Source organism: Dromaius novaehollandiae, chromosome W (assembly GCF_036370855.1).
Source record: "Dromaius novaehollandiae isolate bDroNov1 chromosome W, bDroNov1.hap1, whole genome shotgun sequence".
Classification (NCBI taxonomy): Eukaryota; Metazoa; Chordata; class Aves; order Casuariiformes; family Dromaiidae; genus Dromaius; species Dromaius novaehollandiae.
The window spans coordinates 68704360-68727748 of NC_088130.1; the positions used below are offsets into that span (position 1 = coordinate 68704360).

General features: G+C 50.0%; 1 protein-coding gene across 1 annotated transcript in view; it reads right to left on the reverse strand.

Moving 5' to 3' along the window:
- LOC112994487 (unconventional myosin-Vb) overlaps positions 1-23389 on the reverse strand; it is a 119626-nt gene that overhangs the window by 83140 nt on the left and 13097 nt on the right. The window contains exons 2-7 of the mRNA XM_064500850.1: positions 16095-16205; positions 13515-13686; positions 11372-11516; positions 7361-7517; positions 5371-5514; positions 4405-4486 (exon numbers count right to left, since the gene is read on the reverse strand). Coding sequence (XP_064356920.1) covers positions 4405-4486; positions 5371-5514; positions 7361-7517; positions 11372-11516; positions 13515-13686; positions 16095-16205 — 811 coding nt within the window. The remainder of the gene's footprint in view (positions 1-4404; positions 4487-5370; positions 5515-7360; positions 7518-11371; positions 11517-13514; positions 13687-16094; positions 16206-23389) is intronic.

Genomic DNA, 23389 nt, shown 5'->3' on the forward strand with positions numbered 1-23389 from the left:
GGGGACAGAAAACCCGGATTGGGGTCAGCGAGCCGACTGCCATCCCGGCTCCGAATGATCCCAGTTCGGGGGGGCTTTGCCCAACCTGACCTTAAATATCTCAAATAACCGAGGCTGCAAAGTGGCTCCTTTTGGAGGACGCTGCTGATTTGAAGCCCAATTTCAAGCACCGATTTGCTGCTGCTCCGACGCAGAGCCCCGCGCAGCAGACGCCAAGGCATCGCTCCCTCGGGCCGTCGTGCACCTGGGGCACGGCTCACAGCCCTCTCTGTTATAAACTACTTCAACATTGGTCTTTCAATAGGGGTACAATGATTTTAGTAGCCATGCAGGTGAGTCACTGCTACCCGTTAAGCATTTTATTGCTTCGTGCTGTCGCTCGGACGTCCTCAAGTTGGATGCCGCAGTGGGAAAGGGCTCCGCGCAGCGCGTGGACGCCCATGGCTTAAAGCACACATCTGCTTCCTCGTTTAAACTTTTCAGCACGTTTCCTGCACTGCTGGAATCGACAGGAATTTCATATTCAAAGAAAGTGAAGGAAAAGACGCTTAAGGCTTTGATCCTCAAGACCTGCCCCGGTCCTAGCGGTAGTTACAGCACAGAAGGAAACCACTTGGATGTCTCACCCAGGAGCAGCCTGGCACAGCGGTGCTGGCACATCCCCACGACCAGCCCGTGTCCAAAACCCTCTGCAGGACACAAACCAGCTCCTGAGCTCACCCACGCGTTGGTAGGAGCATCCAGCGCCGCTCTTCACCCCATCCCCACGACGAAGGCCAAAAACTGCTGCTTACGGGTTCGCTTTGCAGGACTCAAGGCTAAAGCTCCTGCTTGATTTCCAGGATTTTGCAATAGAGTACAGAACAACAATTCCTCCTACGTGCAGGACCCAAAGGAGAAGCAACTTTGGGGATGGAAAATATACGTCCTGCTCTCAGTTTGAGAGGTGGCTTTTTACACCAAGATACTCCCTGCGTTGCGTAACGCTTGTCAAGTCACGGTTGACACGTAGGTGAGGGAGAGCTCACATGAGGAAGCAAGCTTGGGTTCCAGCTAGCCCTCTTGAGGCATAAACGAGGGAACCTGATGCAAAGTTCGTAACAAGGAAACCCTTAAAAGAAAAAGTGAATTGCACGTATGTACGCGCACATGCACAAAACGCCCAACGCTATTAACTGAACAAGTCGGTGCAGAGCAGGGTTCACCCGAGAACAAAACCGCTCTGAGCCTGGGAATTGCCATCTCTGGTCCAGGCAGCTCTGGACAGCCCGGTGCCACCAGAAACCAGGCCACCAAGCTGGAGGACATGGCCCCACAAGCCGTACGCAAAGCACCGCAGCAGAGCAGATTGCAACAGCCAGGAACAAAGCTCAGGGAGGTATTTCCAAGTCGCTGCAAGGTGACGATTGTGAAACGCAAAAAAGACAGCTTTAATTTTGACAGGATTGCTTCTTTTTCCAATGGTTTTGTTTTAACTAAATGCACCAGCTCAGCATCAAGCAAAAAAGCGGTCTGAGCACATATTCGTGCTTGCCATGATACAGTGAACAAGGGAGCGCCACGGGAAAGCACAGCTGATGGCCACGGGCACTGGCACCACGACATTTTGAGCTGAAACGAGCCAAGGCAGCTTCCCCTCCAGGGAAATGCCTCGTGGCCTCACCACCAGTCCCACCACCTCCTGTGCCGCCAGCTGCTGCCATTACGCATTCTCCCTTCGGATGCTGAAGCTGAAAGCCGCAGTCATAGGAGCGTAAAGATGTCCTGGATGACGCATTGGGAGACAAGGAACTCTCTCAGCCTTCAATATGAGCAGTCACTACTAGCAGAAACCACGCTTTTCACAAGTCAGGCTTAGGAGAACTTAAATCTCCACGGATCCACATGCTCCCCAAGGAAAGAAAGGTGGTCGCACAGCTGGAGTTCTACCACATCAATTCATTTCAGTTTCAGTTAAAGCCATTTATTTCTTATTTTAGGATGCCAGCAGACAACAGCCTTACTCAGGATATTCTCATTAAAACGAGCCAGGTAACCCACCGATAGAGATTCTTGGAGGTGCTCTTAGGGCCCAGCGGTGGCATTTTGGGTTGCGTGAACTTGCAACGGGGACCAAACACATGGTTACGTCACTGGCTCTGCAACCGCAGCTGGGAAGCCACCATGAGAGGTCTATTATTTTGCAGCACTTATAAACCAGTGAAGATGCCCACCAGGAAAAGAGACATCCTCTACTTCACTTAATCAGCCAAGGGGGTGATAAGTATTGTATGACCCTAATCTCATTAGGGCTCACACCTTCCCCATAAGAAAACAGAACAAAACCAGGAGTGCTTCCATTTCAAAGGTTTACAGGCACTTGGCAAATGCCCCCAACATGCCTAAGGTCACCCAGAAAGTCATTAGTTGAGAATTACCCAGTAACCAAAGGTCTCTCCACTGATTTAATATTGTTTCCTAGCAAATTGCTTAGTCCTTGCACGCTTATTTCTGCCCAATCTGCAAAACACATTAGCAAAAATGTGGAAAGATTTCCATGCTAACAACTCACACACCTCACCCAAGCTTTTTCATGATAATGTCGATATTTCTAGCGATACAAAACATTTTGGATTTTCATAAAACTCAAAAACAATACTTTATAATCATTATTGACAAGACTGTAGCTAGTCTAGAGCTATTTTTAAGTCTGAATTTGAATCTTCTACTCCAAACAAATACAAAATTGTGGGAAAATTGTGGGACCGCGGTCCCTTGGTGTGTCCCGGCCCTAGCACGGGAGCATCTGAAAGTACTACAAAAGGCCAGAAAAGAAAAATGGAAGCAAACCATAGGAGATCCCTGGCAGGAGATGAAGCAAACACAAGGGAGGTCTCACCTCTGGGTTGCCAGCTCAACAGGTTTCACCCTCGTAACACCAACACCCATAGCATCGTCCTCTCATTTTATCGTAAGAGTAAAACTTGGGTTTTCTTCTAGACGTGTGAGCTTATGTGCTCCAAATGGGCACAGACAAGGAATGCCTTACTGTACCAGGGATAAATGTTCACCCCAAAACCTAGCTCTCTCAGGTCCTGAAACCAGCTACTAGCATCTGCCGATGCCCCGTTAGCCTACCTTGGAGGTCCACAGTGTGTCCATATTAAAAAAATAAAGCAAGCTGGAAAGGTGCCCTTCAGGAACCCTGATCTACATGTCTTACGCACCGTGGATGCATTAAGCTGCCCCAGTAGGTGGTGAGGAATTTATTCAATAAGGATCACAGAAAAATGCACGTTGGAAGAGACCTCAAGAGGTCAGAAATGTAATTATAACGCTTCTGAGTTATTATTAGTAAGTTATAAGCAACGACAAATCAAAACATCACAAGTTTTAAACACAAGTTCCTGCAAAAACCACTCAAGACATATAGACAGCTCAAAAAGCTGGGTCACAGGAGCCAACTATGGACTCCCGAAAGAGCACTAAGATCAAAACCGCGATAGGAAAACGCATCCTCAGGAGCATCAGTAGCTTCTGCACCGATACTCTTCCCCCCCAAAACTCCCCAGGAAGGCAGAGGACAGACCCTCTCTGCAGAGGGAACGACCAGCCAGACAGGGAATGTGGAAATCCTGTTTTTGTGAGGGAACGACTGCCCATTTGCCTTGGTCACTTTAACGGGCTCGTGCATCTTTTTAAACACCTAGAAGCACGTTTTAAGCCTCACTTCTCTTTTTAGGCAACAGCAAATAGTCAAGATCAAAAATTCATTACACCACTTCTCTGCAACCCCAGGCGCAAGTGCTTATTCAAGTGCCGTACAGAGGTTTGCTACAAATCCTGGAAAAACCCAGAATCAGGAGGCATCCCAGGAATTAACCAATGACAGCAAAACTAAAAGGAAAATAGAGTCAAAGGACAAAACTGCTCCTGCCAAAAGACTGACCAGGTCAACCTCCAGTCATGCTTTAAAATAGCGATCTTCACGCAATTTCACACGAAGTGAACCCACGGTCTACCTCCACCTCTTAGCACCTACCACAGCATGTTGTTTCTCAGCGTTTGTGCAGGCAGTTTCTACAAAAACGTAAGGCTTCTCCTCCTCCCCAACCACGGACAACCTCACGCAATGGGCCGCAACCCCTCCTGGGCTTCACATCTGCAGAAACCCAGCAGCACTGCCTACCACAACACAAACTTCTCCACGCGTTGGTGCAACAAGCCTCAGCTAAGAGGCTCTTGAGATACATGGGCATCACCAGCACAAACAAGCCCTTCAAGGCCATCCGCCTTCGCACCGAGCCGGCGCACGCGATCTATGCAATGAAATACATTTCCAACGCCACTACGTTTTCCAGTTGCCACCATAACCAGCAGCACGCCAGCGCGTCTCTCGGCCCCCGGGGACGCAGGAGTACTTACTTAGTGCAAGGTCTTTAAATTCTGGAAGACTTGCTGAGGCACAAAGCTGATAGAAGATGTGGTAGTTCCTCTCGTCCTCCGCCTGACGGGTGAGACACAAATTAATGGAGGGAACAACCTAAATCCAAGTCAGGGAGGCCAGTTAGCATGTCCAATAGATGCTCATTCCTCTGAAACAAGCTCAATAAAATGATCATCCAGCCTGTTGTGGGGATCATCAGGAAAAACTGCAAAGGAGCGAGTCCCACCATACGAAAAAAGAAGCTTGATCCACCAGGAAAGCTACAGCTTGCTTCAGAGTGTGCAAGGAGTCCTTAAACACCAGCATGCTGCCGTGCATTTTGAATTTAATGCACAAAGCCATAGAGCCTCAACCTTACATATTCGCATTTTGGCCCACCTACACGGCAGGGAACATGTTTGTTATTCACCCATGTGTTTCTTTTTAAAGGATAACTGTGCTGCTAGGAGACAGATCAGCCTGTTTTAAGTTCTGCCTTGACCTTCGATATGAGAAAGCATGAGATTATCAGCAGGACTGACACATTTACGAATGTTACACGATGCATCTGCCAGCAGTAATACAAGCCGGGAAGTGATGTCTTGCATTAATCCTGTATAACCAAGTTACAGGGTGGCTGCTGGACAGATGAGTTGGGGCAAAACCAGACCAGCTTCTCAGATGCACTTGACCCAACACACGGGGTTATCTACAAAACTACAGAGCTCAGGTAACTTATGCATTTGAAAGAAGGAATTACATGAAATACCAAATACTTCAGGAAGAGTTAAAAAACACCAGCAAAAAGTGATCCCGCTTATATCTCAGAGTTTAATTTAGACTCCAAAGCAATATTTTCTTCAGCAAGGGGATTTTTCTTCTAATCCAAAGAAAAGACCCAGACTATTAAATTCCAAAAGCAGAGAGCCAGAAAGAAAGAAAGAAAAAAAAGCACATCTCCTCACCTGGAACACAACTCTTGATTTTTCCAACAGATAGGTCCTCATGTTGGCACCAATGATATGGTATCTTTTATCGAAGCCGATCTGAATGTATTTCCCAAAGCGGCTGCTGTTGTCATTCCTTGTTGTTTTAGCATTTCCAATTGCCTGCATGAAACAGAATTAAACATTAAAAAGAAAGCCCTTTTTCTGGGTTTGTACATCAGCTCCAAAACAGAGATTTGGCTTTCTTTAGCCAAATAAATAAATAAATCACTGTCACATAAATAGTTATGGGAGGACTGGAGAAAACCCCCGTCTCAGATGGGCGAAGGCAGAACCTGAGCCCTGACGACAGCGGAGCAGCCACACAACATTGGAGAGGACACCATTACTGTATGAATACTGCTTCCATGGATTTTTCTTCCATAGAAATTCCGGAAACACCATGCTTTCAATAAGCAGGTCATCAACATCCCAACGGATTAACCCGACCCAAGCAGATTTGATACCCCACCAAGCTTGGCTGCTGGCACTCCCCATGATGCACACATGCTGGGAGGAGAGATTTGGGCAAAGAGTATCTCCCCAGAGGCACGCAGATATTCGTATGTATTGGGAGGATTTATCCCTGTACGTCTGGCTGACGACAAACAGTTCACTAATTCCAATCTCTTCCAAAGCCAAGCTCTGCTGAATTAAAAATCTGCCATTAAGACATAATCCCCGAGAGTCCCAGCTTCAGGCAGCACCATGAAAATCTCCACTGCTGGCACCTGAGCTGGAGGGACGGAGAAACAGCAACACTGTCAACACCGGCGGCTCTGCCGGAGGGAACGTGGGAAAGGGACAATCAGCTGCAGGCTCGTGCTTCGCTCCAGGCACAGCGGAGGCAGCAGCAGGAACGGCTGTACAGGAAAAACACTTGGCACCTCTCAAAGTGGAAGAGAGAAGCCATCAAGAAAGGACAGAAGAGGGTGAACACGAGCCTTCCTTCCAGATCCCTACATGGATGCAGGCAAGATAAGACTAACCTTGGACTAACCAACCAGACCTTAGACTAACCAACCAGACCGCCTTTGGCTTGCTTTGCAAACCGGGTCGTGCATTGGCCATGTTCTCGGCTCTTTCCAACAAAGACAGCTTCCCTGGCCCAAAATAGTTAGAAATTACATCCAGAAACAAATGCAGGAAAAAAGAAAGCAAGATGGCAATAACATTACGGGCTCCTATCACATCATGGTTGTTCCTTGCATGCTCTTAAGCGTTCCCCGTTCCCTCACAAGGTGCTGAGAAAGAGGCACACCAAAGAGGTGCTGCGCTAGGAAGCCCATCTACAGGCTAAGCCCAGAAAGGACGATGCTACGCTCAGTTAGAGCCACACTGGTACAGCCCGCCTTTAAAAAAAGGAAGTGCTGAAGCATGATGGGCTTATCTCACCTTGAAGAAACCCACGTCTTATTTCCATACGGACTTGAATATTTTGCAAGCAAGAGTCCTTGGACTCCAAGGTCTGGTGGAAAAATGGGATTTAGGCACTCGAACACTTACCATCTACCCACAGCGTGGAGGAGCTGGAAGGGAGCTTTCCCTTCCCTTTATATTTGCAAAAGGAAAAAAACATGCAGTTGTATACTTTACACTGTAAAGTGTTTTTACTGTATGCTTTATAACAGCCACAGACAAGTACCAAAAAACAGGGCCACGTTGAAATATTCGGAACAGATTAACCAAACAGCCTCTTTTTTCCCCCTTATTTTATGCATACGAAAGGCACAAAAGAGGAGAACGTGCTACAAGGTGGCAAGAGCAGGAAGATGAAGCAGATAAGCTAGCAATGAAGCTACCAGCAGGTTTCCGTGTTTTCAGACCTCTCGGAGTCGCTCCGAGGCTGGAAAATGGGGCTGGCTCACCAGCCTGCGCGGCTCGCTCTTTTAGCGACGAGTGGGGAAGAAACGGAGACCACTGCAAGCCGGGTGAAGGGAACGATGCAGGTTGCCCGGGCGGACTTTACCTCCATAATGGGGCTCGAGGCAAGGACTTTGGCTTCGATGTTGGTCTCGCTGGCGGAGCCCCCGACGGTGGCGAAGAAGCGCATGGCGTACTTGGCGGAGACGGTCTTGCCAGCGCCCGACTCGCCGCTCACGATGATGGACTGGTTCTTCTCGTCCCTGGGGCGGAGGAGGAGAAAAGCTGCCGTGAGTTGATCTGTTTTCTCTTTAATCGTTTGCACCGTGCAATAACCCTCCATGCTCACATGTCTCCCTCACTTCTTTTAGCCTTATGGATGCCGAATTCACTCTAGACTCTACCAAAGGAAAGGTGAATAACACACAATTGCAAAACATCCCGTAACAGGCAAAACCCCAAAGGGAGCAAGGAAGCGCTGCACGTCCCCAAATGTCACCCAGCTCCTTTGGAGGGGGACGAAGCCCCCCACGAAGCACGGTTGCTTTCGGGACACCCAGAACGTGCAACCTTGCGCTCTGACACCTCTTCGTTATAACATACATACATACATACATATATATGTACACATCCCTTGCCATATTTTCGAAAGTGGGAAAGGTATTTTCAGGAGGATTTTGCTTCTTTTTGGGTGGAGGAAAGGCTCAGGAGGAAGAAGCAAGAGGATAATGAGCATAAAACCAATTTCTGGTAGAAACCACTAAAGGGAAATTTCTTCAGCTTCCCAAGTTTTGCAAAACAAAACAGATTTCCACAAGGGCCCAGCCATGGAAAAACGCACAGCCTCGTCTCCCTTTGTGCAGGTACCGAATCTGCTAATAAAGGAGACGGGTGCATCGGCATCATGATAATGAAACGCAAGCCGGTGCAGCCAGGGCATCCCCGAAGCTGCCGTGAGATCGCTCCCCCCAGCTGCCCCGCGCACCCTCCGCAATCGAGCACGTATATCGCAATTTCGTCCAAGCTCAAGGTGACTGCGTTTTCTTCCAAAATAATTAAGCCAAGCATAATATTTGGGTGCAAAACACAACTTGCACCCGCTTCCCACTGAGCCGATCCCCAGCAGCATGCAGGTTTTTCAGGGAGCGACTCCCAGCGTTCCTCGCTGACACGGGACCTCCCGGCCCCGCGCTTCCTGGGGAAAGCTCAGTATAGGTGTGATCGTTAATGTAGCTTAAAAAATTGTTTCTGCCGGGAAGTGTTAATATTTGCAAAGGCGTGAGCAACGCTTGCCGTTTGCATCGCTCGCCGTTTGCATATGCAAATACTGCTAAGGCTGCGAGCTGCATGCAAACAGCATCAGCTGAGTTTTCTTTATCAAGACTGATAATTAAGACCTCTCCATGCCCGTTGTCACCTCTGCTGTAACTCTTCCGTGCCAGCTATTAGGTGCGGTCGCAGCGCAGATCAGGTCTGGCCACAAACCGCCGTGTCCGTGATATCCCCAGTGGTTCCTCTCTCCCTCTGGCTTTTCTTTTCTAAAGCACCGCTGTTCTCCAAAGGACACCGAGCCTAGCGGATAATTACGCGACGAAAACCACAGCAAACACTGCTTACAGCTCATGCAGTCAGACACCAGCATGTTCACGTGTTTCTTTTCCAATGAAATACCCTTGAAAACGCGCCGGCCGATGCTCTCCTCCTCCGCAGCAGCGCCGGAGGCACGCGGAAGCATTGGCCAACGTCTCCAAGCAGACGCTGCTCAAAATCCAGATCAAACAAAGGCTGCAGAGATTTTCCCAAGTCACGCTGATACCCTTCTCCTAAGGAAATCACCAGCGGGAGCAGCAGCTTTAAGCCGACAACTGAACGACACCTCGATGACCAAAACCCCGCGCTAGAAACGCCGCTGCTCCGGAGCGCGGTACCGCAAGCAACCGCGGGCAGAGCCCCGGGGGCTACGAGGGGCCACTCGAGCACTAATCCCCGCCGTGACACCGATTCCCGCGTCGCAGGACGGCTCGACGCCCGTCATCATGTTTAACCTACTTCTTGAGGGCGTTCGGAGGATTAGCATCCGTAAAGCAGCCCGGGGATTAGAGGTGCTGCGAGTACCACTTCGAGGCGCACGCGGTTTCGGCACTGCTGTTTTCCAGCTGTAACGCGCGCCGCAAATGAGGTGCAACAGGGCCAGCTGAGCCTGTGCCGGTTTAACGCCAGCGGATGACTGTAAAAAGCCACTTTGTACTTTTTTTGGTATGTTTTAATTTACATTCACCAGCCCCCCCACCCCAGAGAGCGTGAGAAATTGGATTGCTTAAGCTAGTGCATGAGTAGATCAGTTTGGGTTCATTTTCAAACCAAAAGCCAGAAGCAAAGGAAATCCTCCACACACATCCACAGCAGAGGTGTGCCAGAGCGTTCACCCCTGAGCGGAGTGATGGCAGTGCTCGGTGAAGTGACCAAGGGAAGAGCCCGCAAGCAGCCACTGTTTTGGAGGGGCAGTCGCTGCCCGCGGGAGACCCTCTCCCTGCTCCGACCAGCAGCCCCTGGGACTCGGCCGGCGGCACACAGCCCCGCTCCACTGCATCATCCCACTCAGCGCTGCTCAATTTTGCATTTTATTAAGCCTAACGCGGGCACGTCCCGGCAGCCTCAGTTGAGGCCCACGGCAAGCGCTCAGAGGCTTCACCCCCAGCTTTGCCCCAGGCGGGATCAGGCGTAGCTCTACGCTGCGCAGCCCAGCCCGCCCGCGGCACTTATATACACTAATAAAGCCAGAAGAAAACAAACAGAAACAATCAGCAGATCCTGCCTTTTGCACCAGAGCGGAGCTATTTCGGGTGACTTCACGCTTCCTGATTATATCCTTGCAATTTGCCTTATCAAAACGGCGTCGCACCCTGCCCTCTGCCTTATCTCGACGCTCAGGTCCGCAAAGCTCTGCCCTCCGAGCTGCCGAGAGTCGGCAAAGCCCGGCTGTCCGCGTGCGGCCCCAGACCCTCCGGCAAGCACCACTTCGGCGAGGCCTTTTCCGCAGGATTTATCACCCCAACGCGGTGTCCGATCCCACGGGAGCAGCTCAGCACGCGCCAATTTAAGCCCTGCTCTGCCACCCGAGCTGCAAAAATATTATCGTGCACGCACATGTAAATGCACGAACATGAAGTTCCTCGTTCTCAAACCCGAAGCTCGTGCAACGCCATGCCGCAAGCGAGTTGGCGCGGCCGCGATCTCCCAGGGCCTCCGGCACGCTATTTACTCAGCGCCTTTTTGTTCAGCGCCGGAGATAGTGTCCAAGCAATCTGCTGTGCGGCAAGAGCGTTTCACTTGCTGGATTTTCCCACCTGCACTGGGGAAACTCTCATTGAGGGGAATTCACCCTGGTCAGTACAAGTCACTGCTCGGTTAAAATAAAGCGCGAGTCCAGACAACTAGCATGCAACGATCCCCAGCACAACAGCCTTCAGCTTTCTCTCCCAACGGCATCCAAACCCACCGCTTCCCCTGTTTTTGTGGATTTAAGGCAGGCTTTATGCTAGCAGTGTACTTTGCCTTAATGCACCACAAGGGACCAAAACGAGGAGCTAAGCCAGCCCAGACATGTTCTTTCTACACCCCGAAATAAAACGTTGCAAGAACCATTGCCTCCAATGATAACGTCATTCTCAAAGCTCCTGCCTAGCGCATATAACGAATCAAATTCAGATCTAGGAGGGGGGAACACAGCCAGACTCCCCAGAAAACAAGTAAAAACCACTTGGAAAGATGCTTGTGCGGCTTGGAGCGCTCGCTGTTCTGCGGCGGAGACAGCAAAGCTAGGTTATAAAAGAGATCATTGCAACCAGCAGAAGGAACCAGCAAGAAGGACCAGGCAAGACGACCCATAAATACCTCCAGGTCCATATACAGTACATATCTGCTTTTTTTTTTCTCTCTCCTTTTTCTTTTTTCCTAACACATAGGGCTACATCACAGAAGACAGCATATTCTCAGAGATGAAAGTCTAGATGTCCCACCCTGTTGTCCATGACCTCCCTTTCATCGTGCATTTGCCCACCTCCGGCGCGTGGGCCGACAGCTCCAGGCAGACGGCGTTCACCGAGCGCCCACTCACCTGGCCATCTGCTTATAGGCTTCTTCAGCCACCGCGAAGATGTGAGGATCCATGTCCCCCATGTTTTGGCCGCTGTAGGCGTAGATGACATCTTGTTCGTAGATTGGCAGCTGCTCGTAGGGATTGATGGCAACAAGCACAATACCTTAGAACAGAGAAATGCACAGATACGTTAAAGACCAAACACAAAGCTACATTAGTCCATGCTTTGGAGGGCTTCATTTTGATTGATTTTTTTAATATGATGCTTGGAAAAAAGGGGATGGGGAGGAAAAGGGAAAGGGAAATTCTTATCTCCGCATCTTCATGAAAGTGTGATGCTTTGACAGCGAGGCAATAAGCTCCAGTACAGCTATGGAGAAAGAAAATGAAACTAGTAAGGAAAGTGTATATTTAAGTCTCCATTGTGCAAAGCTTGACTTTTCAGAAGGTCTGAGAAGAAGGGCTAAGCAATGCCTGAGCCATAACTTCAGAAAAGCAATTCCTATGCAGCCAAAGCAAACAAATATCACGGATTTTCCCACGGCTTAAATTCCGAGCAAAAGCTCCTAACAAAGAGCACACTCAAATCAAAATGAAACGGATAAATCACAGCAAGGGAACACCAGGGACGGAGCTTTAAAGTCTCCCTTTGCTCTCGCTGTAGGAAACCCGTGCCTGGAGGAGGAGAGCCGTGAATTAGAGGCACATCCATCTGCGGCGAGAGCTGGGGCGACAACTCGCTCTCGAGAGCAATTCATGCAGCCGGCGATGCTGGAACATTCCCAAGTTCCAGCTCTGAAGTATCTTCAGATTTTGTGGGTTTAAAAACCAAACGCTTGTTATTTTGAGGAGCTACAGAGAGTTCACGGCGCACGACGAGAGAAGAGGCAGGAACCTGGTGCTCTATCCCCAGCCTGGCTGATTCAGGGCTCAGACACGTGCCCAAATCACAGCAAATCACTCGTAGCCTGCAGCAAACACAGGGCTGTGGGACTTAACGCACAGCGAAAGGCTAAGACCAGCTAAAGCCACGTTGCCTTGCTCTGCGGGATCCTGGACCACCTCCTCCGGTCTACAAGCTTGGCGGTTCCATCACAGCCATGAATTTCTTTCCCTTCATCTCCAAGAAGCAGACCGCGGCCACGACGCACGCCAAGTGCGACTGCAGCAGTTGCCTTAGCACCTGCTACTAGCTAAGGCTGTGACTTACACTAATAGCTTAACATTACAAATCATTAAAAACTTAAAGGAGAAAATCGCCACTGCTACCAGCAGCTGAAGCCACGCACTTCACAGGCACTACTCTAAAGAATGATCTTCTCATGCCAAGCATTTCAACAACCTTAAACGGCAGGACTTGACCACAGTTGTCCGTACAAGCCTTACCCCTGCCATGCAAACAGCCCCTTGCGTTTTGCTGAGGTCTCGCAACTCATCACTGTCAGCAAGATCATCTTGAGGGCCAGCAAGAGGGCTCAACATTCAACTGCCATAGTATTTTTCCTCCAGCACAACTGGAGAAGCCAAGCTGAACCACCTTTTTTCGAGGTTGCCTTTTGCTGCCATCCGCTCACAGTCACAAGGGGTAACTGCTGTCTTGGAGGGGTTCGGCCAGCCAGTCTCCCCAGAAAGGCGAAACCGAGTTCACACCTGCCCTTCCTTTGCTTTGAATTTCAGCATTAACAACTCCAAAGTCATCAAGAATAGGCAGAAAACAGCAATGCACCATTTTTGTTTGCCCTCTTTCCCACACGGGCTGACCTCTATCACGGCCCATCAATTTTCTCTGGATATCACTATAATTCTGGACGGAAACTGCTCCAGAAAGAAGTTTTTCTCTTGCAGAGAAAAGAAATGCCTGGCAACAACATTAAAGGCACATCTTTATTGTCTGCTCTTCTGTAGCATAATTACAGTTTTTGCCTCTCATGATTGGCTAAATTGCACCATTTTCTGGTACATCAGGTCTCATAGATCTGGTCACCACTACAAACTCATTACAGCAGGGAACTGTCTTTAGAGAGGGAAATGCACCGTGGAAGGTCCCAGGAAGGTCTCACCACACTTGCCCTCAAAAGCCACCTCTGACTTTGTGGCCATTACCCAACACGTGGACCCAGGTGGGTCCCCCCGGGCCCGACAGCCACACGGCGACACTCACCGCAGTACGTGTAGATGTGGTTGGACTCAAGGAACCTCACTTTGAGGTTGTGGAGGACCGCAGGCTCGTGCAGGTAGCTCAGGGCCGTCAGGTCATTCTCTCCCACCAGGATATCGGGATTGCGCAGGAAAGGCAGCTCGTTCCCATGGAGGTCAACGGGATACTCAAAGATCTGAAGAGACACACGCGAGGAACGTGAAAACAGAAAACCCACCAGCATCTTTAATGGCCAATAGCTGATCTGAGGATGACTCCAGCTCTCTGCGTGATATCGGATACGACCCTTGCCCTGTTCAGCAATAGCCCCTCCGGATCCGTGTCGAACGAAAGCCCCTTAATGCTAAATACAACGTGGACAGAGCCCCAAGGGAACCTGACAGGACCTGGTTCGGATAGCTAGAATTACTTCAGGGCTTATTCCCTATGGATTTCTCAGCATTCAGTAAATGCAGGTCAGGACAAGCTGCTTAATTTTTAATTCAAGCCACATTAAGTACTCAAACCCTTACACCCCTTCAAGCCGGGGCAGGGCGGGGGGAAGCGCGGAGCCCCCGCTGCTCCCGTTCCTCAAGAGCAGAGTTACGGCATTAAAGCAGACGGCCGGCCATATGCTTGCTATTTCTGGCTCATCCCCAAATGCACAGCAGCAGGGCCACCAACTTAAAAAAAAGTGCATTTTTTTTCCTGTAAAATGAAAAAAACAGAACAAAAACTAACTTTTTGAAGTCACCCCTGCCTCCCTCAGAGCACCGGGCTTTCAGATCCTAGAGCAATAAGACACCCCGCGCGACCTGGGACTGGGATGCGTGCTTCCCCTCTGGCATTTTGGGAAGTGGTCCCAAAATTCCCCGGCACCCATGACACCGCCGCCTGCTCCTGATGCTGTAGCCGGCTAAAAGGGCCCCGGCCCTGCAATTACACCGCTATGCCTGAAATCTGAATTAGAGCGTGTTGGGCAATGAAGGTGCGTTGCAGGATCAGTGGCGTTGGACCACGCTGCCCGAGCCAACGCTCGGCTCCCGGCAGGTCACCCCAGTCTCCGAGCAGGACCGAACGACCAGGTCTGCCGTGACATCCAACCCCCGGGCTGTCCACGCTGTGGACCCCGGGGCACAAACAGGGGGACAAAACCCAGAAGACGGAGCGCTTTGCCAAAGAGACCACGCCACAGGCCCACGACGCTGGTGGCCGACGTCCCGGCACGGCAGCACCATCCGTGCCCAGCACAGGGACCGGCTCGCACCACACATTTAGGCATCTGTGGCGCGTTTTCGACCGTAATCCCACATTGTCGATGCTAATTTGCAAGAGCTTACACTCCGTCTCACATCTTAATTGCCGACACGCCGGGGATCCCCGGTGACGTTTAAACCCAGCTCTCCGTTCAGGAGGAACGCTCCAAACACAGAGTGTAGCCAGAAACCACAAAATGCATGAAAATTCACTTAAAGCCCAAGGACAAAAGCGAAGCACTAAGCAGCTGGGTAACGCACGCCGGCTGTCAGGAACAAAAAGCTTCCCACAGCTTTCCGCCACCGAGGTACGTGTGCTCAGCATCTTCATCCGATGCACGCGTGCGCTGCTCCCCTTCGCTACAGCTTTGCAGCCCAACGTGCAACCACACCAGCCAGCCCTCCACGGCAAACGGCATTAAACAGGCTTGGCAAGAAAGATTAGAGGAAAAATGTCGGTATCTAATCACATGATGTTTTGTTTGATGAAAAAGGACTTTATCGGATGTATAAAAACCATCTCTGATTCAACTGAGTGGGGGTTAAAGACAAACTGTGGTGGAGAACGGCGTAGTCAAGTGTGCCTCATTCCTCTGCTCCATCTTCCCGTTAAATACGGGAAAAGTCCCCCGCGTGCTATGGACAAGGTCCACTGGCAGGGGTGAGAATCATTCATGGTCCTCGGAGCACCTTCAGCTTGGAGAAGGTGGCACCTGCTCCCTGCTTTAGCAACGGAGCGGATCATCCACCAAACAGTGAAAAAGAAAACCCTGCCTGCTCAGTGAGAAAAAGCCCACTTAGATGAAATTCCTCATGGAAAAAACATATTTTTCCTTCCTGCCACAGCATGACTGCAGGTCTCGCAGCTCCACGAAAAGCCTGGAGCTGAAGGGAAGATGTCCAAGGTGGACGGCTGGGACATCGCGTGTCGAACGGCAGCAGCGGCCGCGGGCACCCTGAGCACGGCACGGGGGAAAGACCCCTCCTGCACGCGGGGAGCAAGACCCGGATTAACTCAGACCCTGCACACCCTCTGCGGAGCCGCTCTCCTGCCTTCGCAGCAACACTGCTGCTATTAAAGGAAAGAAAAAAAAAAATCTGATATCACAGACTATTGCAACTTTGCCAGAGGATGAAAACCAGATGATAGAGGTCGAGGGCTTTTCTTGCAACCTACTTTAACACAAGCGTCTCGGGAGGGAACGGGCAGAGGGAAATCTGGAAGCGTTAAGGCGATAAGACTTATTTAAAAATAAAAATGTTTTCTAGAAAATGTGAGAGGGCTCAGGCTTATTCCCATTCATTTGAAACTTTAAGTGGAAGAGAATAACAACGTTCAAAAGCTTACAGTTTCATCTTCGAGCTTCAGACGCAGGCTTTTATCTCCCTCGCGGTAATCCTTGATTATTTCTGCTGATTTCCAAACTTCATCAGGGTCGGGAATCCAAACCCGAGTGTACTGAGGAGGGGGAAAAGGGAGAACGAGTTAAAACACATGGAAACCTCAGAAAACCAAATGAGAAAGAAATTAATTCACCACGGACACGATACAGGCGAGAGGCCTCCAGGACAACCCGGACACCTAAACAAGCGCAGAAGGTTTTGGGCTGAAAAACACCACCCTTTGAGGTCTCCACACATGAAAAACGGGGCAATTAACGCTGCTCTGCTGCTGGGCAGCTCCTGTAGTCGTTTCGGTAGACAGCACATGGTGTTTTGGACATCTGCAGACCTTCTTCAGGAGGCACCAGAGCGCTGGGCAAGACCAGGGCTTTGGAGAGGGCTCCAAAGGGCCCTTTTGGGGGACTTTTCCCCCAAAGCCTCCAAACTCACCCCACCGACGGAAATAAGATGCAACAGGAGGGATGATGGGGAAAAAAATCACAGCAAACGTCAACAGAGGTGGTGCCATCACACCAAGGACGGCTTTGGTCCTCGTCTTAAAAGCAAAGCCTTCACCATGCTATTTCAGAGTAACGTTAACAGCGACTCAAGAGTTAAGGAACTAGCGCTCAAAACAGCGTGCTCTGCAGCTGAGCAGCAATAGATTTTTATATGTATAATGTGCAATTATTTTTAGAGCTGCTCGATAGCTACAGCAGCAGGAACCTTCAGATGTTAATGGAGCTATAGAAACATACTGCCAGAGCAGCAGTTTTGTCAGTAAGGAAAAAAATATATGTAATAATAATTTTTTTAAAAAAAAAGAAAAAGATGGCCACGAGGCAGCCTCCAAGATGTAAAGCTGCTTGAGTCCTGCCAACCCTCCGAGCCCACCACCAGCATCGGCTCCGGGACGCGACAGGATGCAGCGGGTCCCCCGGCCACCCCGCAGCTCTTCTGACTACAGAACTACAGAATTTTAATTAAAAAAAAGCCAAAGTAGCAAAAAAACAACTAATTTTCCAGGTGACTATGCCACACAATCATTCGGTGAAGCCCTCTGTAAAAAGCAGTGTAACAATTAATCAATCCATGGCTTTTTTTTTTTTTTTAAATAAACTAAACCTCTATTTCTATAATCTCACCCCGTGTGCAACTATTCCGTTTTATAGGCTAAGTCCTGGCTTCGTTAGCTTTAACGACCTTTTCCTTTTCTTTTAAAGTCGTGGTTTCCTGAAGGGCTTTAAAAGGTTTTTTTTTTTTTTTTTTCCCTCCTCCCCATTTTTGGTTTTGGGGTTTTTTTCGGAAAGGCAGCGCCAGGGCCTCGGGAAGCGTCTGCGGCGAGAAGGAGCCTGCAGTCCGGAGAGCAGCACTTGCCCCGGGACGGGCAAGAAAAAGCCGTGAAAAAAACATCAGCAGAAACCCAGAGATGGACCCATGCAAACTCCACCGAGAAAAACCAGCCGGTTTCCACGATGCTCTTTTGTGCATTTTGTATTCACCCTTTTCCACTCCTATTTTCCCCATTAACAGCCCCTAACGCCAGTGCAAGCGGCCGAGCTCGTGCATCCTCGCCCAGGCACTGCGGAGGAAGGCTCCCAGAGCCTGGCCCCATCGCAACCAGTGCCTGAGGCTACAGATAGTCACAGGGGCCTCATAAAATAAATTAATTAATTTAAAAAAAACAAAAAAAAAAAACAAAAAAACCCCACACTTAAGTTCATGCAACAGACAGTCGTGATGGGCACGTTGGAAAAAAATCGGAGAGCAAAACACGCCGTGCCATAAAATTGCTCCTGCTTTAATTACACCGGTGTATCTGCACAGCGGCACAGGAATGCACGATACTGATGCTAAACCCTGGGATTTCGGAGAAGCTTGCGGTAGAAAACTTGCAGCATCGGGTTCAAAACGCTTTGGGACACCGCGGGAATCACTCAGTCTCTGCTTTGGGGGGAAAAACTTCGCTCGTGGGCCACCAGACATTCCCACCCCGGCAAGGCCACCAGGTACAGTATGCCTAGGGGCAGCATATTTCTCTTATTTTCTGGCTGTTTGGGCTAAATAACTGCGTAAATAACGGCATCTTCCCATCACTAAGCAACCGCGGGAAAACAAATCCATCACCGTGGATTTAAATAAGCAGCGTCTTACCGGCTCTAATTAAAAAATTCCAGCAATAAAGTTTGCTAGCAAGGAAACCTCGTGCACCAGGACAACGGCATCCGCGGTCAAGAGCTAGCAAAAAAAACAGGCTAAATAATTTTAAGTATTTGCAAATCCAGGTTTGTCCTTTCCTCTTTGAAGGAAGGATCCCACAAAGGAAAAAAAAACAACAAAAAACAGGCAAACGGCTCTGGCAAGGAAAAAAAAAGCAGCATTCCCAGCCACCAGGTACTGCTTGGTCCCTCGATGCCTCTGCAACCGAGCTGCCCCGTTGCGGGTTTCCCGCTACGCAGGACCACCGTGCACATCTGCTGGAACATGCACGTGTTTTAATGCTCCCTTCTCTAGGGGACATCTCCTTCTTCATTAGGTAGATGAAAGAACAGAGAAGGGAGGAAAAAGAAAAAAGAAAAAGAAAAAAAACTATTTCCCTTTGTTGGCGAAACATTATTTATCTTCATTATTGATCTTCGCCTTTGCACCTCTCCTGCGGCTGTAATTAAATTTCACGCCCCTGCAAGGGGCTGGCGGCTCCCGGGCTGAGCCCGGCAGCCCAGCCGGAGCCAGGAGCCGGCTGGTTTCAGGAGCATGGCGTTGCAAGACCAGGCATCTCCAGCAGCTTTAGTAGAGGAGGAAAAAAAAAGTCCCTGTTTGATCCATCAAGCCTGACACCACTTCTGTATTCTGCATTTACCTGTTTTTCCCAGGCGTTTGTTGTTAAGCCCCTTCAAGTGCGTGCCGTGGCCTGAAGCTGGGGAGAAAGGAAAGGCTGCATCTGCTAGATGAACGCTCCTGGTCCCACCACGAGAAGCCGTGACTGCTTTGAAGTCTAGAGCCCACAAAAGGCCTGGGCATAAGACTGGATGGTCAAAAGCAGCCAGGCCAGCATAAGCACCCAACGGAAGCATCACTGAGGGTACGCGACGTGACAGAGCAGATTGCAATGTTTCTTCCCCCAGGCCATGACAGCTCTAGAAGATATTCATAATAGGGTGTTTTCTTCAACCACCTAGAAACTTGACTTTTGAGTCATCCCCCCATGTACCTAGCACACCGTCACGTTTCCACACACACCAGAGCATTAAGCCAACGCTGGTGCAGGAGATGGCCTTGCTGGCCTTTTGTGGGGGCCTTGGCCTTCTTTGAAAGCAAAGTCCAGGCAGACCACAGCCCTGAAGAAGGTGGCACAACCCTACGGCATCAGCAGCACCTGCAAGGTGCTCAGAAAAGGTCCCACCTCGAACCACATCTCCATCGTGCCCACAAACCAACAACCAGCACAGGCCCTGCAAGACGGGACCAGGAGACGGTACTCTTCTACGGAGGCCAAGCATGAACCGCCGCTTCATTCCCAAATAATTAAAGCCAATTAGTAATTCAGATTAAAGAGAGATGCTGCTGTTATCTCCAAACCAAATACGACTCACAGAGCTGAATTCCCAGAGCTTGAGAAACACAGAGTGGAAACGCTCAGAGCAACCTCGACTTTACCTTTAACCTTTGTAGTCTCAATGTGAAGCACTTTAACCTTCAACCTGCGCAGTTAAGGGTATTCTTTAACCAACTCCAAGCCCCAAAGTCCCACTGGCGCACATAGAGCCACTGTGCTCCTGGAGCGCTTGGCCAGCAGCTCTAAAATCACACAGATAATTTGGCACAGGGTACGGGGAAATAACTCAGGTCTCAACACGCCGAGATCAACAGCCAACTGCCCGCAGCAAATTAGCCTAGACCAGTTTAGCCATCAGCTGGACAAAAGGGAAAGATCACAGAACAGGGGATTTTTGTCATTTTAGTTCTTCGATCCACCTAAGAGCAGAGCACAGAGATCAGCGAAAACCACACACTGCAGTTATTTTCCATATATGCCCAAGCTGCCCAGAAGAATCAAAGAGGGTTTTTTCACCCCAGCGTTTGCATGTGCTCGGTGAGACACAAGTCAGCCTCTTCCACGGCTTGCATTACCTGGCAGTCACGCTTTGCCGAGTGACACCAGAACTCAAAGCATCGCTGTGTCTTGAGAACAATTTGTTCCAATTTTAAGCCTTTACTCAGGCTGCAGGAATTTTACGTGGAATTTCAGATGAGCAAATGCCGAGCACCCCTTAAGTAGCAACTATACAAGGTATATATAATATTTTTTCAGAAGGTGAAGCTGCATCCCCATGGCAGGAAGCAGAATCTGGAGCAAATATTTGATGAGCTTACCAGGTCAGAAGTGGGACATGGAAGATTTCCTTCTTCCATAACTTTTCCTTCTCCTATAGCTTTACAAAAGCAGTGTCCATCCCTGGAGATGTCCTGAACTTGGCAGGACAAGGCCCCGAGTGCCCTGGGCTGAGTGGCCCTTCTTGGGGCAGGGTTGGACCTCCAGTGCCTAGAGGTCCCTTCCAGCTATATTACTGTACAAGCCACGTAGCTTTGCATCACTAAGCTGCACTAAAAGCCTATCCATCCCCAAACCCCATCTTTCTCCAGACAAAACAGCACTCACTGCTTCCCTCATCTCCTCACGTCCCCCCAACCCCTTCGGAGGAGCCATAATTCAAGGTTTCAGCTTCTTGGAGCTGCTCAGGAGGGCAGGCAGAGCTGGGGGACGCTCACGAGGGGAGACGGCCTCAGCTGGGAGCACCAGGAACCCAAAGCACGTGGGATAACGGCAGAGCTGCCCAAACCTCCGCTAGACAGATGAAAGGGGTTTCCATCACAGCCCTCTTCTCCACTTGGGCCAGCTCCTCCCAAAACCCCCTAAAACTCCAGAGAGCTCTAACAGCTATTTCCCCACAAATTCCAGCATAGCAGATGCAAGTCCCAAGTTACCATAATTAATGGAATATAATTAATGAAAATAAGGCACGACAAACCCAGGTATGGGATGTTTAAGGAATAAAATAACCTCAAACATGTGACATGACAGATCTAATAGCCACAGAGTTTTATTTTTGGTAAGGAATTCATGCCCTTGCCTCTTTTTATCCCAGGATATTAGCTCCACTAGCGTATGGGTGCTCCAGGGAGCTTTCAGAGCTTCAGCCCAAACCCACCCTTACCACCTCCGTCACGCAACAGAAACCAGCTTTTTGGTGCAGACCGTTGCGGCACTATAACTAGTCTTTGAAACTATTTCAGTTTTCTGTCTCTAGCAAGGGGAAAAGGAGATTCGCGGCAGAAGCGGCCGCCCCCCCAGCCCCACCTCTGCAAGGACAGAGACTCCCTTATCGTCGCGCTTCAAAGCTGCTGCCCGAGCGCGGCCTCGGCCTCGCTGCTCCCAGCTGCAGGGAAGATAAGCACCCGCTTTCGGTAAACAAACGGCACATTAGGAAATATTTCAGCAAGAGCGGAGGACGAAGCGAGAGCGCAGCGGTTCCCATCACATCGGCGAGATGGATTCAATAGCAGAAATGCAAATATTTGCTCTCCCCTCCTTTTTCCTATCGTATTTGCACTGATGAGAGCAAGAGCGGGTTGCTCCCAAACCGAAGCTGAAGCCCCCCCTCAGCCCAAGCCACCGCGTCTAGCGACCACGCCACTGGATTTGCAAGTTCACGTTTAAAGTTTGCCATGAAACTCTGTTTTTCCTTGTATTTTCTGAAAGCCCTTGATGTCGAAGGCCCGTCCTCCTTGCAAGCAGGTGTACTCACCAAAGCAGGTACCCACAAGCTAAGGAAACGGGTGTTATTTCAAGGCGGTTGCTGAAGGTTGCTCCTGCTGAAGTTATTTCAAAGCACATGATGCTCCAACACACAAGCGTCCATCCGGCTAAGTTTTAGGCAGAGAAGCTCACGTTGCACCATTTCGGCGTTATTTAGGATCGCTATATCACTGTTACCTAAACGGTGCTGGGCACGGTACCCACGTGTCCTACCCACGCGGGAAACCCAGGTGAGATCAGGCCACAGTTAAACGGGTGGCCCGGCACATTTGGGCTGCGACGGCCGATTTTCCAGCGGGAAACCCCGAGGTACCGGTTTTCACAAAGGCTCTTTTCATAGAAAAGCAGCTTAACCCGTTTAGAGAGTATCCAAGCCTCTTCTCGGAGGAGCTTTGCCCTTCGCTAACCATCAACGGGGCACTACCAAAAGGCCAGGCTTTGCCTGAAAAAATAAAATAAAACAACCAAATCTCAGGATTCCCCCTGCATGTTTCCAGTTATGTTTTCTCTGTCTGCAGCAGGAGGATCTCAGTAGGGAAACACCTCTCCGCCCCGCGGAGTTTGACACCTGCCTTGGTTGCCTACGTTTAATGCAAGCGAGAAAACGTTCATCAGGTGCAATGGGCCCGGGGGGATGCTCCGAGCTTGCCTCCATACAGCCACTCCTCTTACAGCTTTCGCCTTTGAGTTCTGCCCAGGAAATACAGCTTAAAAAATAAAAAATCCTCATTTTTAACTGGCCTGCTTCTGTAAAACACCTCAATCGTGTCAGTCGCTTTAAGAGAAAAGTAGAAAATAGAAAAATAGGAAAAGGTTTTCACTGATTTTCATGTTTATCATTGTACCACGTGCCTTTAGAAACACGCACACAGCAGAATTCCTCCACAAAACTTCTCTGCTTTGGTTACTAAATTGGATTTTAGGAGCCCAGCTGCACTCCTGCGCTCCGATTCCGGCACTTCGGGATGCGGGTGCTGAGATGCCCTGTGGGGCTTCGGCCCCGCACGCTGGTCCCTCACCCGGTGTGGCTGCACGTCCTGCAGGTTTGCAAGCAACGGCTTGGTTTATCATCAGATCCACCGGAACGTCTCAGCCTCACTGCAGGATTTTTTGGGGGAAAAACCCTCATAACGGTGAAATTTGGAAACTACTTTAGGCGGATACACAGTGCTCCCCCAGGGCGAGCTCGCTGCCTCTTTAGTCATTAATATAACCCCGATCCAGCACGGTGCTGCAACCCCGAACCGCTCCGCTGGGGTCGGCGTGTCCCACCAGCGTCCCCACGTCACCGGCGGGCGGGAAGGGACGGGGCCGACCTTGCGGCCCTTTGGTCCGCACCGGGACATCCCACCCCGCCACGCTTCCTCCAAGGGCAAAGGCAGGATGAACCTCCAGGTTGAGCAAAACCAGATCCTAAACGCCCCCCAAAAGCTCTCCAGGAG